Source organism: Heterodontus francisci, chromosome 27 (genome assembly GCF_036365525.1).
Source record: "Heterodontus francisci isolate sHetFra1 chromosome 27, sHetFra1.hap1, whole genome shotgun sequence".
NCBI lineage: Eukaryota > Metazoa > Chordata > Chondrichthyes > Heterodontiformes > Heterodontidae > Heterodontus > Heterodontus francisci.
This window is the reverse complement of record NC_090397.1, coordinates 68017265-68035976: the sequence shown is the minus strand read 5'-3', so window position 1 is coordinate 68035976 and position 18712 is coordinate 68017265. Positions and strand designations below refer to the sequence as shown.

Below are 18712 nucleotides of genomic sequence, written 5' to 3'. Positions count from 1 at the left end.
TAAACTAACTGGTCTATAGTTTCCTACTTTCTGCCTCCCTCCCTTTTTGAATAAGGGCTTTTAGCTTTAGTTTTTTTCCAATCCACTGGAACCTTTCCCGTATCCAGAGAATTTTGGAATATTATAACCAATGGATCCACTATCTCCACTGCCACTTCCTTTAAGACCCTAGGATGTAGGCCATCAGGCCCTGGGGACTTGTCTGCCTTCAACCTCAATAGTTTACTCAGTACTTTTTCCCTAGTGATGATGATTGTTCTAAGTTCCTCCCTTTTTCTAACCTCTGCATTACCTGTTACTATTGGGATGGTACTAGTGTCCTCCACCGTGAAAACTGAAGCAAAATACTGATTTAGTGTCTCTGCCATTTCTGTGTTCCCTTCTATTAACTCCCCAGTCTCATCCTCCAACGGACCAACATTCACTTTAGCTACTCTCTTCCCTTTTATATACTTATAGAAACTTTTGCTATCCATTTTTATATTTTGCGTTTGCTCTTTTTATTACATTTTTAGTAACCCTTTCTTGATCTTTAAGTGTTTCCCAATCTTCCAGCCTGCCACTGGCCTTTGCAATATGGTATGCCTTAGTTTTTGTCTTTATGTTATCCTTAACTTCCTTGCCTAGCCATGTATGTTTTTTTTCCCCCTCCTAGAATCTTTCTTCCTCTCTGGAATATATTTTAGTTGGGATAAATTGAATATCTCCTTAAACATCTGCCACTGCTCGTCAACTGTCCTGCCTTGTAGTCTTCCTGCCCAGTCCACTAGGGCCAAATCTGACCTCATGCCTATATAATTACCTGCATATTACCTATATATGCTGCACTTGTCAATGGTGCCCGCATTCCATGAAAGAATTTTAAAAAAAGATGGTATACACTGCTGCCACTTTGGGCTGGTGGTGGAAGGAGTGAATATTTAAGCGTCTGGATAGAATGCCAATCAAGCGGGCTGCTGTCTTGGATGGTGTCGAGCTTTTTGAGTGTTGTTGGAGCTGCACCCATCCAGGTATGTCACACTCCTGACCTATGCCTTGCAGATGGTAGACAGGCTTTGGAGCCTCAAGAGGTGAGTTACGTGCCGCAGAATTCCCAGCCTCTGACCTGCTCTTGTAACCACAGTATTTATATGACTGGTCCAGTTAAGTTTCTGGTCAATAGTACCCCCCAGGATGTTGATGGTGGGGGATTCAGTGATGGTAATGCCATTGAATGTCAAGGGTTAACGGTTAGAATCTTGTTGGAGATGGTCATTGTCTGGCACTTGTGTGACGCAAATGTTACTTGTTACTTGCCACTTAGCCCAAGCCTGAATGTTGAACTAGTCTTGCTGCATGCGGGTATGGACAGCTTCAGTATCTGAGGAGTTGTGAATGGTATTGAACACTCTACAATCATCAGCTAACATCTTCATTTCTGAACTTATGATGGAGGGAAGGTCATTGATCTAACAGCTGAAGATGGTTGGGCCAAGGACACTACCCTGAGGAACTTTTGCAGTGATGTCCTGGAGCTGAGATGATTGGTCTCCAAAGACCACATCCACCTTTCTTTCTTTCTTCCTTTCCTTTCCAGTATGAGGTGATTGTAATACTACATTGAATTCTTTATCTGATTTGATAAGTTAGAAGTAGTGGTTCTTCAGAAGAAGTGAGTAAGATTGGCTATACTACTGCCTCTTCCTCTGTCACCCATCCCACACACTGTTGAGGCTTATACATGAGTGATGATCAATTAAGTGAAGTAGTGAAGAGCGACTGACTACCTGTGATACCATCTCCCATTGAAGAGTCTTCAGGATGTGAAAAAGGAAAAACAAAATGTGTGTCTCATTGTCCTATCTTAAAGGACAGCAAGTGACAACAAAAAATTCCCCTGTATATGTTATGGATTTTTACCTTTACACCCTGATTGAGGGTGCGTTTTTTTGTACTTTGAGGGCTGAAAGTATGATGTGCAGCAATATCATGCTTCACCTGCTATATTGAGTGTTCCTGATACTGCGCCCACTTCTAGGTTTTGTTGGCCGGTGGGTGTGTGTTTCCATTATCTATGACGTTTCTAGTGTTATTACAGGTTGAATGGGTAAAGATGTTCTGATTGAGGCAGTGCTTATCCAATCTGTTCCATCAGAGTAAAACTGTTAATAATTTACAGAGCTGGTAGAATACTTTCACTCTCCAGTATCGGTAAAATCATTCAATCATTTGCATAGAACAGTGGCCACTTGGGCAAGGTGCCAGAAACTCTATCACCTCAAGGAGCTTAGTCAAGGCTGACATCCTGAAACAAAATGACCACACCTGAAGGAGAGATGGTGAGAGAGAAAACAGAAGAGGAGGAATAAAGAATAAAAAGCAAGCAAATTTGAGAGAGATACTTAAATACGAATAAGAAAAGCATTGGAGGAAATCGAGAGATTGTGGGGTTGGCAGTATTTACATGGACAATAGCACCCACAGGTTCTCTTTACCAAAATTCTAGTAATTATCCTGGAATCACTCTAGAAAACACCCAGTTAATTTAAAAAGTGATGCTTGACATATTGCGTCATTAAAATTCTTCTATGTTAGACTTGGTGGGGTGCAAGATCTTGTGAATAAATAAAATCTCAACATATGTAAACCATTTTTGGCAACAGATATTATCGGAAAGGTTGCTCAGTTCAGTGGGACACTCCCTCTGTAGTTCATTGAAGGGTTTTACAGGCATGTGACTACTTGTAGACGTAGAACATTATCACAGCTTAAGATAACAATTTCAGTAAAGCGATATATTGTACAATTAACTAGATAAGCACGTATATTAGTAAGCATGCTTCCAAGGCACCAAGCCACTCCTCATTCACTTCTGTTCAACATTCCTGTCATAGTCCTTTTATAGTCATTTTTACTACTTTGTTCTACAGCATACAAATAGGTTCTCTGTTACCCAGCGGGGTGGGGAGGAGCAAGGAATGACGGGATCAACACTGAAGAAATATGCAGCATTGAAGAGCCAGTTTAGTCAGATGTCCTTTCCTCACTCTGCTATGTATGGCCTTATTTTATACCACGCCCTTAGCTTCTTTGCTCACATCGTTCCACAGCATTCTGAATCTTAACTGTTGGCTGTGTATGCAGGAGACATTTCTACGTTAAAATATTGCAGTTTGTTGTGTACCGTTCTTGTATCTCACATGCTGAAAGTTAGAAAACGGTAAGATTTTGAAGACTTTTTCCAGTTCCCAAAAGCTGCAACTTGGGATGTGGTTTCACAGGTACCAGATCTGCCCCCTTCGCCGTCCCCTTTCCCTCTTGTGTAAGCTTGGATGGTGAGTGTTGTCATGCTATTCAAAATCTGTTTTTTTTTAAAGGCATTGCATTCTCAAGTACGCTGAGAGATTAGGATTAGCCCATGTTTTATGAGTAAGTGAACCACCCAAACTAATAGAGCTACAACACAGGTCTCCATGGTATTTTTGGACTGTTGCATTGGGCTGTGTGTTCTGCTTTTCAACATCTTTCCCAAAATTACTTTTTTCAGAGCAAAAGTGGTGCACCAGAGACTCTAACCATGAAAACACAAAAGCCTCTCTTTTCACAGGCCAGACAAAGGGTGCCACTTGTGACACTTTAGAGTCTCTCAGAAAAAATTGGTTCCTCAGCCCCTATAAGCATAAACTTTTGAACTCCTTTATATTAAAGGAAAACTTCAGAGTTGCACTATTATAAATAATATATTCAGCGCATTGGTTAATGCAGGTTTGAGAAAGCTTTGTTGGTTTCGGTTGCAGATTTCACACCTACGATGATTTGGTCTAAGCCTGGAAAATTGGCTGGAAGGAAGTGTTTAAGTCAACTGAGGGATGGACACTTCCACTATTCCAAAAATAACTTGATTTTGCATGTATACAAGATTAAAATCAAATTTCTAACAATCCTTTTAGTCCATTAACCATTCACCATCTAGGTTTTGCCATTGGTTTTGACTTTCTCTGCACAGCAATAATATTGTCGCCACTGATCACAATTATCAATAAATGCCGCACTACTTATTGCCAACTGAAGTGTCATGAAGAACAGCTGAGTAACTTGCATAATGAGAATGGCCACTTAGGGCAAGGTAAATGAGAGCTGCTAGTGCTCGTCTAATCATACCCCAACATGTGTCTGTACCTTCAGGAGAGGAGGGGAGACAAACTGGTAAAAAAAAAAATGAATGTTGCATGTAACTTTTAATGTAGTCTGTTCTGATTCACCAGCTGTAGTTTACTTGACCATATCCTGAAAATCATCATTAATGTATAGCAGTAGGATCCCTATGTTCGATAAAAGGGTTAGAGCAAGAAGAATCTTTATGTACTGAGCATTTTTGTTACCATAACTTTCCTTGTCACATTTTTTTGCTTAGAAGTTGTTGGAAGTGAAGCATTATAAAATGAGGGTGAAACATTAAATTGCAATTTCTCTACTGATCATTTTAAATTATCATTACAGAGATGTTGCAGTCCCTGGCACAGCGTCCAGCTCCAGCAAACACCAATCGAGAGCGGCGACCACGGTACCAGCACCCTAAAGGAGCACCAAATGCTGATCTGATCTTCAAGACAGGGGGGAGGTAAGGGTTTTACAACCCTCCAAGAACTCTGCGTTCCTCCAACTCTGGTCTCTTATGCATCTCCCACTCCTTCACCCCACCGTTTGCTGCCATGCCTTCAACCGTCTAGGTCCTACGCTCTGGAATTTCCTTCCTAGACCTTTCTCTTTCCTCTCTTCCTTTAAGACCCTCTTTAAAATCCAACTCTTTGACCAAGCTTTTACTCACCCCTCCAAATATCTCCTTTGGCTGAACCTCAATTTTTGCCTGATTACACGTCTGTGAAAGGCTTTACAACATTTTAATGTGTTGAAGGCGCTATAAAAATGCAAGTTGTTGTTGGATATCATTATATTACAATGAGCATGCTACTCAACAGATTACTCAGCTTATTTTCAACCTGACATGGGGAAACCCTTTCTTTTTGGGATGTGTTTTTTTTAAATTATTAAGGAGGTGCTGTAAATGATTATTGAGCTGTCCAGACTCATTCGCTGTAAAGAGCAGCGAGACTATATGCATAGGCCTTGATAAAATTGCACTTCAAGTCATCATGAGGTCTGCAAAAGCAGTATTTGTTGCCTTCCAATTTTCTTTCTCTCTGCAGGTAAACACTTTTTGTTTTCTTTGCTTTTCTACCAACAACAGAGCCAATATGGAAGGAACTAGGTTTGTCAACTTGTAGTTATGAATCTGTCCATGGCTCCTTGTTAAGAGCCTTTTAAATCTTATTCCATTACACAAGGCGTGCACAGAACATCCTGTCCAAATGAAAGACCTATTGAACAAGTAAAGAAAAATTGACATTTTTTGAAATTGCTTTTTTTCTAATTATGGTTAAGTTGCCTTATTTTAGACTATTGTGCAGAGGCAATGGAAAGTATAAGGCTACAGTAAAGTAGGAAGCTTTTTATTGTTTGGTCAATACAGATGCAAACATCACAAATTAAGTGGCATGGCACAGTTCACTTAGGTTATGTATATCTTCACTTACACAATATTTAGTGCACTTGTTTCATTAGTTGAATAGTAACACATGCCTATATTTTACTTAAGGATTCTGTTTGTGAAGTCTACTCCAGGATTCATTCTATTTTCTGAGGTATTTTCGATCTCACTCAATCTCTCATAGGATGCAGGGATGGTTGGGTGCTCATGTTCATTTTGCTGCCACTTTATACTTAAGCTGTGCAAAAAGAGCTCGTGTCTGAATGCCGAGCTTCAGACTAGTTGGGGGGGAAAATGATGGGAACTTTACAGCTCATTGCGTATGAGGAGAGTTAAGAATGCTCAAGCATTGAGATTGCCCCAGTTGGAAAAGAGGAAACTTTTAGGAGAAATAATCGAAGTTTTGAAAATTATGAAGAGAGTCAGTAAAGTTGATCCAGACGGTTTGTTGCAATGGCACTGGCTCAAAAATTCATGAACATAATTTACAAAATTATGAAGCGGGAACTTGGGCAGACCTATGTCACATGAGGTTTATTAAATGGAGTATCAGCTTTCAGGAACAACCATTATGCGAATAGGACAAAATAAGTTCAAGAGGCAACTAAATGTACTTCCATATAGTCACTGCACATATGAAGAATTATCATTTGGGTGAGGTACTGGAGGGTAGTAGGTACTGGAGAACACTGTTCCAGCATGAAGGGAAAAAGAGAGCCCTCGGTGGGGTTGATAGGGAAATTAGGACTTCAGGGTGGGGAAGAATTATTTTGATGACAGTGTAATGGTTTATTAAAGCATTGTGCTACATAGTTGGGAGTGTAGATTTATGCTTGTAGTTCTGTACAGAAATGTACAGTTTTATCAGGGGAGAAAGAATATTGGAGAGTGTGTGTTCCACTCTGTGCTTGTTCACTTCTGATCAATCAGTTACAGAGTAGTAGTGACTAAGATTATGGAGCAGGTTATTTGCCCAATCATTTGTGTAACATAACAGAGGGAAGTTAAAAAGACTTCCAAATGTTGGTGTGGATGGGGGGGTGGTATTTCTAATGTGGTGAAAAAGGTTCATGTGGCATCAACGTATCTGTTTAAGGAAATGGTGTAAAGCTGAATTGTATGGAGGAGTGCATTAGAAGATGATTATTCTGTTGAAGAGTTTGCATTATCTTTTGAGAAAAACAAATGCCAATTCAGGACAAAAATACTCCAATTAATAAAATAGTGGGGAATACAGACCATAGTCTGCAGGCAAAAATCAAAGAAGTGAAAGTATATGATAGTATTCGATTCACTGTATTAAAGTAATCCTAAGTATTATTAATTAAATAATGTATTCTTAAAAAATAAAAATGACTTTGCATTTTTTTCTTACCATAATTCTTTCAAATTGTGCTGCATTGTCCCTCCAAATCTGATTTTCACTACCTCGATCAGAATGTTAGGCTTACTTAATGGAAAAATAATCGGTTGATTGGTGGCCATTATTCTGATTTTTTTTTTTAGATGAGTTGTGCCATAAGACTGAATAATAACACGTTACATCTGTTTTTATTTTTAAACTAGGGATAAGGATAAAGCATAAAATTATATACCAATTTTTTGGCTTAGTTATAGATGAGTTTCTAGAGTACATAGAACAAAATTAAATTAGTGAATGGTTAGAAAATCATGACATAATCAGGAATCGTTAGCATTGATTTTTGAAAGGCAAGTTGCATTTGACTAATTTGAGGAAATCAAATCATTTAGATAATGCAACAGGTTCGATGTGTAAGGATTTTCAGAAGATATTTGATAAAGTATTATGTAAGAGATTTATTATCAAATTAAGCACATATAAAAGAGAATGTAACTGAAGTGATTGTGATGATGGGGGAGCAGAAAGCAAAGAGTACAGGTAAGCTAATGTTTTTCAGATTGACTGGATGTGGGTAATGGGATGTCCCAGGGAACTACCCTGGAACTTTTCCATTTTTATAAATTGTTCGGCCTCGGCGCAAGAGTAATGATAATGAAGGATTAAATTAGGGAGCATGGCAAAATGAAGAAGAATGAAAGAATATGTTGACGGTAGTGGAGTGGCAGATGCAGAGAAATGTCAAGTATTACATTTAGGGAAGAAGCATAATAACAGGAAATATAGCTTCAAAAGGTAAAACTGTTACGAGTGGAGGAACTGAAATCTGGGGCTGTGCATGCATAGATCTTTAAAGGTTGGTGTACAGATAGAAACGGCCATAAAAAAACGAATGGAGTTCTATGCTTTATATATGAGGGCATTGAAAATAAAACCAAGTAGTACTGTTGAATTTATGCAAGACATTGGTTAGGTCACAGTACAAGTATTGCATGCTGCTCTGGACACCTGGAAGAGTTTTAGAGCTATGGGAAGGTTGTAGCAAAATTCACCAGAATGGTAACAGGGATAAGAGCTTATGCTTATGAAGATAGGCTTCAAAATTAAAACAGACACGGTTATGGGGGAATCTGATAGACATTTTCAACACAGTAAAATTTTAAGAGGATAAATAATGAAGGATTGTTTTACAAGATGGTGAATCAGTAACAAGAGGGCAGAGACTTAGCCTTATCAGTAGAAGATGAGTAACATAATGACTGCACAACATTTATCTGTTATTGTAGAATTAGTACTGAAGATCCTTTAGTGTCAGATTATCTTTGCATTATCTAGAACTTGGTTTGTAGTTCAACATGAACTTTGAATCAGGAAAATTGATTCACGTTTACTCAGGATGTACAAGTCCAAAATAAACTAGCAATTTCCCCCTGTTTCTCTGCACTTTCTTTCCTTTTGATAATGGCATAAAGCATTACTTTGGATTGGTTGATTCACAGGTTTGTGCTTTTGTCGATACTGAGGGACTATGGTGAGCAGGAGGAGGGAGTCTCAGGGTGCCACACTTGAACACAACTAGCAAAGGCCTGTTTACTGTGTTTTTTTCTGGAATGATGTTTAGGGGAATTAGCGCATGACATGTATATGAGTACAGTTAGAAAAAGATTCAGTTATTGCAAAATCTAAAGCATCTTGTTTTGTCAGAAATGGTCTTCAAAGGGTTTGCTTCCATGAAGAAAACTAGGTTTACATTGAGTTTAAAAATCATAGAAATTTACAGCTCAGAAAGAAGCCATTCATGTGTTTGCCGGCTGAAAAGTATCTATCCAGTCGAATGCCACTGGTGGAAATCTGCAACAGAAATTGCTGCAAATACACAGCAGTAAAGAGTGAAGACATTTTACTGTTCTGGTGATGGGTGCATATCTAAACCAATATTCTGTACTTTCTTAAAAAAAAAAACAGTTGCTGATGGGCCTGCTGTGTACTTCGTGTTTTATGCTTATATGTCCATTGTGAGATTGGTGATGCTTTGAATTGAGAGTGGGAATTGCAATGGGGAAACTCTTTTGGCATGTACAAAAATAGGTTGTAAAAGCAAAATCAACTGGTTTGTTCCAAATTGCAACCAGTTTCACTTTGTTGTTTTTAATTTAAAGCAAAGGATTTTATGCTATTTATAAATTGTACTTTTAACCTTTATTCAGATTGTATCTGAATTCAAGCACGTCATGTTAATAGGTCTACAAAATAGTTTATTAACACAGCCGCTTTGCTTCCTTTCCAAAATATAAGCTGGCCAGTTTTTAAAATTAAACCATCAATAATGGACAAGCAATTATTTGGTTCAGGATGCTCACTTAGAAGGTTGTGGATTTAATTTATGTTGTATCTTTGTTTAAAATTCTCGCTGTGAAATGCTGCAGAATTCAATCCCATTGTGTTCAGTGCAGCCTTAATAATAAAACTATAGTAGTGACAAAATATTTTGATGGATAGAATCATACCTTTCGATCTTTATCATTGGTCAGGGGGAGAATTGTTAGTGGCCTGTGTAGAGTAGATGTTTTTTATTTTAAAAGTAGTTGGGGGATAGTAACACAGGACAAGAAGCGAACTTTTCTCATGTACTCATTGTCTTCATTGAGTTCTTATTTCAGCATGAAGTTCTGCCTTGCAATGAAGTTATCTGACTATTTAAACTATTAATTAAATTTCATCTACTTCAGACCTGGTTCCATTAACAAATGTTTTGATTGATTTTAGCAAAATTGAACACTGCAAAAAACACTCTGTATACATTGTGAAATTTTTGTAACAGCTTTTATTTTGTATGTGTAGATTGCAATATAAAGGCAAGAGATGTTCTTTCTCACCTCTTACCTGTCTTCCACAAAAATAAGTAGTTGTCTTCATTTAATGTTTTCTTTTTATATCCAAATATTTATGAGCTGTATGTGATGTATAAATACTTTCCTGGTTGAAGTGTCAAAAATAGTTTAATTGTTCCTGTTGAAAACAATGTAAATCTTTGTAATTTAGGGAATGCTAAAGGATTAAGTGAGCAAATGGAAGCATGCGGACAGTATGTCTGTTTTTATTGAACTGGTTTTTGCACATTCTTTTCTGTCAAGACTAGTTAGTACAATGGAAGGAAACTGCTACAATAAAGTGGTGCGCTGTCTGTTTTATCATACTTCTGTTTGGGGTTGGCTTATATTGACTACTGAAATGGAACTTTATGTACCTTCCTTTCAAAATAACATATGCATTATGCTGGTCCCTACATCCTAATGGGAAATGTGTAGCATCAGGACTGACTTTAATGTGCTTAAAATTCAGAAGCAAGCATGCTAAATGTCCAATTTTTGAAACTGTCATGATAGATTCTACAGGAAGTAATGTTTTTTTAAATTGAATAGGCCAATTGAAAAACCATCCTTTCAATAAGATGCATCCAATCTGTGTGGTAAAGTAGGAGTCTAGTTTGTTTTGTAGTACTAAATTTTTGCAATTGTAGTTTTGCTTGCATTGTGTTTACTGTAAATGGTGTCAGAAATGGCAAGAAGCATAATAGCTACGCATTCTGATTTTTAAAAGCATTCGTATGACCTTTAACTATCCAATCAGAGGAATAGGGAAAGATTCAATAGTTATGAATAAAATCTTGATTAGATTTGTGCTGCATATTAGAATATTTTCCTTCTGCCTATCCCCTTTCAAAAAAAAAAAGTCTTATTAATGCCTATAGCTGCACACTTTAGTGTAGTGAGTTGGCCTTTCTTTTTGATGCTTATTATTTTATGATTTTTCCTTTTTGTTAAAAGAATCAGCTGAGGATGGTATTTCTTAAATAAATCAGATCTTTACACAGATTTGCACTAAATTTAATTTAGTTATTTTAATAAATCCTCTGATTCAAATCCTGATGCTGTATATCTCCCACAATTGCACAGCAGATCATTTTGGTCTGTACTGCAAGATGGGCCAGCCAATGGATAGCAAAATTGATGTCAACACAATAAGCCGTCATGATGAGCTACGTGGGAAGAGCCACTGGTTAGTTTTTGCATATGTTGTATTTCAAATTCAGTTTCAAGGAGAGCCTTACTCTAGAGATAAGTAATGGCCAACTTCATCCCCATCAGGCTCTATTTTGGTATTTTTTTAAAAATGCAATAACCATTATGTGCTGCAGTGCTTTGCAGAGCCCAGTAAATATATATTTAAGGAAGCTTTATGGATAGATATGGTATGGTGATGATAGCCAGGAGAGACTCCATGTGCAGGATAGAGATCTTTGCTTGTATCCCAGAGATTGATTGCAGGGGCACTTCATCCAAGATCTCTTTCTACTAAACAAAAAGAAAAAAGACTGCAGTTTCTGGAAGTACACGGCGGAGTCTGATAAGCAGAAAGCCAGATTAACTTTTCAAGTTTAAATCCTTTATCAGTCTGTAAAAGACTGATGGATTCCTGTCTATGGCTATATGACAAATTAAACCTGCATTGAGAGTTGCCTGGACGACCTCTATTTGTGAAGGTCATTAATAAAAGACAAAGCCGGCAAAGCAAATGGAAATTCGGATCTTTTGCTTTGGCTTGGAGGTAACTTTAGCAACGCAATAACTGCTTCTTTCAAACTTTCTTTTTAGCCCAGTTAGGAGTTTGAGTTAGTTGCGAATACTAAGCTTGATTCAAGCGCCTGGATTCAGAGAGCTGTCGCTAGCAGAATTTGCCTTTAATTACCTTACCTGTTGATTTCTTCTACCTCATGATTGGATAACACCATCAAAAACTTGAGAAATCTTTGAATTTTATTCTATAACTGATGTTTAGAAAATTGAATGGATAATAGTGCAATATTGTTGAGCATATAACACCATGACTGCATTAATTTCTACAGATCAAAGTTATTAATTTGAGTTTGACTATACATTATTAATTCTTAGGGGAAAAATTGAAGGCTCGAGAGTGAGCATTTTATTTCAAGTAAATAGAATGATGAATAGTTATAAAAGTGTGCTTTTTACCTTCAGCCTTTAGGAATAAGGGAGTTTAGCATTGTTTATAAATCCTACTTTGGCCATAATGACTGATCTCTGCCTCCAGGACCTTGGAGTAATCTTGCCTTTAATAAGTAGCTCAGCCTCCAGAGCACATGTTCAAAATATGTGAAAGGCATAATTACTGCCATCAAGAAATTAAATCTCTCCTGTCACTGTTCCCAAGAGCCTTATTTTGGTCAGTTTTAGAGTGCCATGCTGTGCAAGTGCAACACTTTGGCACCGTTATTAAGTAAAAATTTGATTCAAATATTACAATTTATTAAACTAATTTGAAGATGAACAGATCAGTGATGTAAATGGAATGCACTTTGGGTTCACAGTTGTTATAATTGACAAAAAGTGCTGAAAACACCCATGGAAAGAAGAGATGAGTTAATATATCAGTTGCTGTCTCTTCCACACCTAAAAGGTTCACTCATCTCTCCACAAATGTTGATTGACCTGCTGAGTGTTACCAATTTTTTTGGTTCAGATTTCCAGGATCTGTAGTTTTGTTTTCTTTTTCAGTGACTATAATTGACGAGTTTATACATGTGTATTGACAATTGCCATACCTCATCCCTCGTATTTCTGAAAATCATATACTTAGGATGTATACTGGATATTCTGACTTAGTGAAGCAAATGTTCTCTCATTTGAGAAGACCACACATTTTATTTTCCTGGCAAGATCCCTGAACTAAAATCATAACTTGCCAGTCTTTTACTTATGTGATACGCTGCCTAGTTATGTTCTGCAACCATATGATTAACAGTAGCTGAGACAAATGAGTGACAACTTGAGGATAGTACTTTAATGAGAAAGCTTTGTAGCAGTAGATGCCCTTGGAACATGATGGTACAAGTCTCCACTGACAAGATCACAGGAAAAGCTTATAAAGTGGAACTTCGTACAGGCCAATGTGATTGGAGCATGAGGACAGGGAGAAAGTTGTTGGAGGTTCTAGTGAGAATTTTATTGCCAGCCTGATTAAAAGGTGGCTGTTTACTGGCAAGGTGTTGGAGACTAAAGCTGTATTGTGGCCTTTGTTTTATTTAAAGATTGGCGTGGTGTATGTTTTCTTGAGTGGTGTTAGGTTAGTTATAAGTCACTCCTGCTTTCCCTATTGTATTACAGACTAAAGCCTAAATCCATCCAGCCGTTCAGTCAATAATGTGCGTGTTTTTATGCTTATTATTTCCCAGATAATTACAATCTAACTTCTGTTGTACCTTTGAAATCACCAGTTGTTTTTATGAATGCTTCATCTGTGGAGTCAAAGCCATACTGAAAAGCTAATTCCCTCGATGAATCTACAGGTTTCTAAGCTGAGCAGGAAGATTCTAGGATTGATTCCTAGATGTGCTGTTGGCATCCAGGGAAGTAGCTGGAGCCTAACGCTGGACTCAGCACCCAAGTTTAAGGAAGGGAAAATCAACCAGTATTCTCATTCCTGACTGTGTCAGGCGACTCTTGTTGGAAATGCGCATGGGTGTCTGGTGGGGACAGGATCAAACTGTGCAAATGGCTTGCCAATGTTTCCTTTTGAGGCTGTCCCATTAATAATACCTACTTGATTGATGTACCGGAGGGTAGCTGCCACTCTCGGAAATGTAACCCAAAGATTTTCAAATGCAAGTATTGACACACTCCCAAGAACCATCAGTTCTTACTTCTGAAGGTCAACTAGCTGTTCAGAGGAAAAAAGCATAACTGTCACAGAATTTCTTTTTAGTAAACAACAAAAGTTGATGCTAGTAGATCAACAAATAGACCAAACTGAAATCTGTTCTTAGGATCTCCTAGGATCCAGGCACCCCAATTTGGAAACATATACAGTACTGCAGGAAAGGTCTCCATGCTTTGTAGGAAAAAATTGTTAAAAATTGGGCTTTTTTCACAATCGTTAATGTTTACATGTATTGAATAACATGGTTGTAAGCATTCTGTAAGTGTTTTTCATTTTCCCCTCATTTTTCTTCAGCACTTCCTACCCAACATAGCTGCAAGGGTAGGTTGGCCTGACCCACTGCCTGCACCGTGAAATTCAAAATTGAAAACTGAAAGTCCTTTGCCCTCGTTGATCGATCTATGCAGCCTCCTGGGTACATCAACTAATGGTGCACATTGATTATAAATGTGCATAATTGGATGCAGGATAAGCATAAATTCAGACTGTTATTGCCCAAACAGTGACATAACTCACTGATGCTTGGCATCCAGGCTTGCGTATTAAGAATGGTAATTTGTGTGAGAAAATAGAAAGCCAACACTTATGAAACTACCTCAGATTTTACTATTTAGAAGAGGAGGTGTTGGGAGGGGTGGGGGAAGGAGGAAATTGAAAGAGAAAACAAAAATTAGTATCTTGTAATTGTTTCAAGGCATACATTTTTTGAATTTAATCATTCAGTACTTTATTGATCTTTTTTATCATTTACAGGCGACGTTGATGTTAGTGACAGGTGGCACTTTGACTTGCCCTCTGTATCTCTGATATCAAAGGTATGAGTCCTCCCATCGAGAGCAGTGGACACACCTCACCATGGCTGTCTAGCGATCAACACACGTGCCTGGTACGAGCCAGGCCTTGGGCAGACATTGCAGCCTCCGACAATAGCGCAAAGTGGCTGGCAGGCTAAACAAAACAAGAGAATTGATAATGCATCTACAAGATCACTTCTAAGTGTTAATTCTTATACATCTTTGGCACCTTTTAGAATGAGAGTGAAATTGTGAGGTGGCCTATGTGTCAGTAAGTAGTAAAACAAAAAAAAAAGATCCATTTAATTAAGGAAGGGGATTACTTCTTGAGTTGAAGATGTTTTAGCTTTGTTCATCAATATCTTCGGGTATCAGAATTTTTAACTGTGTGAATGTAAACATTCTTCGTATAAAGATATTGAAGTCTGATATAAAATGGCAGAAGAAAGGGAAGAGACATCATTCTTTTTTGTTGAATGGAAAGTGTGAATTGTGAAAGGCTAAGCAACAATAATCCTTCGCTGAAGATGGTGGGGGGGAATTATTTTTCCCAGAGAAACAAATCGGTTGGCACTTAAGAGTGAGGACTTGGCTGAACCTCTGGATAATGGGATAACAATATTGAGCTGAAATTCCCAGATCCTTTTTTGTTCCTGCTACTGGGACTTAATAAGATCAGTAATTTCACTGTGACTGCTGAGAAGAGGTTGGAGTTTTAAACATAAGAAAGTAAGTCCCAGATTTGCAGAAAAATATAAGATGTAAAGCCTACCTTACAATTGCCATCAACTAGAACATCTTGTCAGCAGAAACTGGTATTAGAGGGCAAAGAAGCATCTAATTCTGTTTTGTTTTTGAATTGTTTTTGGAATGCTTTCAGTTATTTGTAAACTTATTAAAAAAATCTTTTTTCAATCTTTTGGCGACACAGATGAAGACATAAACGAAGGCTTGCGTGGGTTTGATTCTTTTTTTGCACCAAAATTGCCATCTGGTTATTCGTACAACTGCAGTTGTCAGTGAACCCATTTGCTTAAATGTGTTTTTGAAGGTACGGCTACGTGCATCAAAAAGATGTCACTTTAGCAAATTATTTGTAATAGCACTGTCATTTCAGTTTAAAGCTCGCCATTGTTTGTTTCTTCTGTTTGAAGTATCTGCTTGTACAATACTTAGTGGGAGCTAAGTGTAGAAGTATATGTTTGGCTTTACAACACTGCATGGTCTAATTCATGAGTTGCTAAACCTTTGGCTGTTGCCAATCTTGCAGTAAAAACAAAGTTGTTGACCTCATTAAGTTTCTGCTCAGACTTTTTGTGCACGCAGGCACTCCATGTATTTTAAAAGACACAATGAGGAGAGTAAAAGAAAAACCTGGTGCAATGTGGGCAAGCACTAGAAGTTCTTTTCACCAATCTGACTATGGATATTAAAGGCCTTTCTGATCGCCATCAGTAAAATGGGTTGTGATGGATTTAATTCTTTTCCTTTATTAATGCAAGTAAGTGTATAAAGTAATCACACGCTGAATGTGCAATTTACATTTGCTAAACTGTATATAATATAGATTCAAACTCTTCGATGCACTAACTGCTTCAGGTCCAATTTCCTGCTTAAGTGCAGGTAAGGAAGGGTAATGAAAATACTAAACCATTGATTATACCTGTACATCACGTGACTGGCTTCAGCATGGTATGTTCATTTCTAACCATAAATTTCGAAGGTTTTAGGAATTTGTGGATTTATTGCATATCCTAAAACCCTTGGGTGTAAAGTAAAATTACCCAAGGAGTTTTTGGAGGGCCCACACTCTGGTATTTCAAATTTGGAACCAAGTCCAGCCCATGCTGTTGGGATGAAAGTCTCCTTTGTCAGTTTTTGGCCAGCCTCAGGTCTGCTACACATGGAAACCCTTCAATTTGCTGAAGACTTTCCAAAACAAACTGCTGAAAAATCCAGACAGGTAAAGTTTTGTTGCCTAATATTGAGTCCACACACTCTGACCCACATAGAGACACATCCCACACCTAAGTCATCTGAGCTTGGGTGTGGATTGGCAAGAGTCCAGGCCCATGGGCCCAAACGTGTCCATGGGGAATTGCTGCAGCTTACCCAGCCAGGACCAATCTATCTGTTGTAGCAGGATTACCTGGAGCTGAGAGAGAAGATTCCAAGATTCCCAGGTAGGTCTATTCTCCAGGCTCATTAATAAGCCAGGCTGGCCAGTAAGTCATGAATAGTGCCTGGGATACCTCTAACCTTTTCTGCTTTGGTGATGATTACTGAGTCTACCATACTAAGTTGTAGTTTTCCATCACCTGGCCACCTTTAACTCTGAGACCCCACCCCCCTCCCCCACAGGAGATTGGTTATTCGACAGCTGGCGAGTCTGGTTTTGAGCCCTCGTCATGTGAATGACAAGTAGGAGGAGCACATGAGTTGCATGGTGAACAGGCCAACACAGTATAAAATGGTTGTTTGGTTAAGGATCCTTTGTGAAATGGGTTTCAACTCTGTTCCTTATACCACTGAAGCATTGCAGAATATGGCTACTAATTTGGCCTAAAGTTGGCAGTCAAGGGATGGCTCCTGTGGAAAATGTGAGATAGGTTGGGATAAGGTGCATCATGAAACAGAGAGGAAGGATATTTTAGTCTACATCTAAATATATTATACATGACCCTGAAAGAACTTTATGCTGGCCCTGGGTGCCTGAAATGGGAAAATTATTCAATCTCTCATCTTAGTATGCGTAGAAAATTCACCCAAAAAAATTTACACCAGTCAGTATTATCCTGCTCCCTATGTAGTGATGTTTGCTAAAAACTGCATGGATGTCAGGTAAGTACAGGATTTGGCTCAGCTGCCATGATCACATCACCTTACTGACACTCCTGAGGCACAAATAAGACGACTAGAGTTTGGGCGCTCTTGTGGACCTCTACAGGCATCTGTGGAACCATACTCCAACGGAAATCGGCACTTCCAGGAGAGGAACAGGAAAAATATATTCTCCGTCGTCCGCTGCATTAAATGTGATTTTTGATTGTAAAATGAGAAGCAAGGATGCTGGTGGTTAAGTCTGTGGCAATCTTTTGTACGTGTTCTTGTGTGGTAGGTCTTTACGTTACAACAGCAATTGCACTTCAGAAATACTTAATTGGTTGTGAAATGCTTTGGAATGGACTGAGATCATGAAAGATCCTGTATAAATGCAAGCTCTTTAATGTATAATATTGATTTATTCCCTTCTGCTTTCTTAGCTTGTGAATCCCAAGCTGCCAACAGATGTTTTAAATTTTAAAAGCCAATGGTTTACTTAATTAAAGTATCGCAATTTAACGGTACATTGTCAAATTCATATTATTTTGGGGTTTGGATGTTCCCAGATTGAATCTCAGCTGTTTGATTGTGTGTTCAAGCCAAGACCTGATCTACTGGAACAGTTTATCCAAAATGGGAGCCATGGAATCTGAGCAACACTGAACTGCTAATGAATCAGTGCCTCCTCACTGTGTTCCAGCCTGATTTATTTGCTGTTACTTACAAAGAATGGAGTTGAAGCTGATTTTAGCTTTTATTGAAATGTAATTGAACAACCTGGAAGTAATTATCAATCATGCGGGAGTGTTCAGGGACACAAAGCAGTCATCGTATCTTGAAACAGTTATTGTATAAGAATTAAACTGAATAATTTCATATGAGGTAATGTAATAGATTACACTTTTGTCAGATAGTTCTACATCTACTGTAAGATGAAAAACCTATTCATATAGTTGTCTTTTAGGTTACCTTTAGTGAATTTTTAAATATTTGGTATGGTGCAAAATTAAGCCTTAAAGTCAGCAAGCCCCTTGTTCTATTTTTTATTTGTTAACAGGATGTGGACATGGTCAGTATTTATTGCCCATATCAGATTTCTTTTGAGAAGGTACTGGTGAGCCACCGCCTTGAATCACTGCAGTCCTTGTGGTGTAGGTTAGGGAGGGAGTTCCAGGATTTTGACCCAGCGACAGTGAAGGAACAACAATATGATTCCAGATCAGTGTGTGGCTTGCAGGGGAAATTGCAGGGTATGGTGTTCCCACGTGCCTGCTGCCCTTGTCCTTCTAGATGATAAAGGTTGCGGGTTTGGAAGGTGCTGTCGAAGGAGACTTGGTGGATTGGGTGCCAGGCAAGTGGAGAGTATTCCATCACATTCCTGACTTATGCCTTGTAGATGGTGGACAAGCTTTGAGGAATCAGGAGGTGAGTCACTCGCCACAGAATTCCCAGCCTTTGACATTCTGTTGT

General features: G+C 38.3%; 1 protein-coding gene across 3 annotated transcripts in view; it reads left to right on the top strand.

The window, feature by feature from the left end:
• Nucleotides 1–15712, top strand: part of upf2 (UPF2 regulator of nonsense mediated mRNA decay) — a 143987-nt gene extending 128275 nt beyond the window's left edge. For 2 of the 3 annotated variants that reach the window (XM_068059537.1, XM_068059538.1), the window contains 2 exons: nucleotides 4480–4600; nucleotides 14379–15712. In XM_068059537.1, the coding sequence (XP_067915638.1) occupies nucleotides 4480–4600; nucleotides 14379–14388 (131 nt within the window). In that variant the 3' untranslated portion in view covers nucleotides 14389–15712. Of the gene's footprint in view, nucleotides 1–4479; nucleotides 4605–14378 lie in introns of those variants that run through there. The other variant, XM_068059539.1, reaches the window with a different exon arrangement.
• Nucleotides 15713–18712: the final 3000 nt, after the last annotated feature.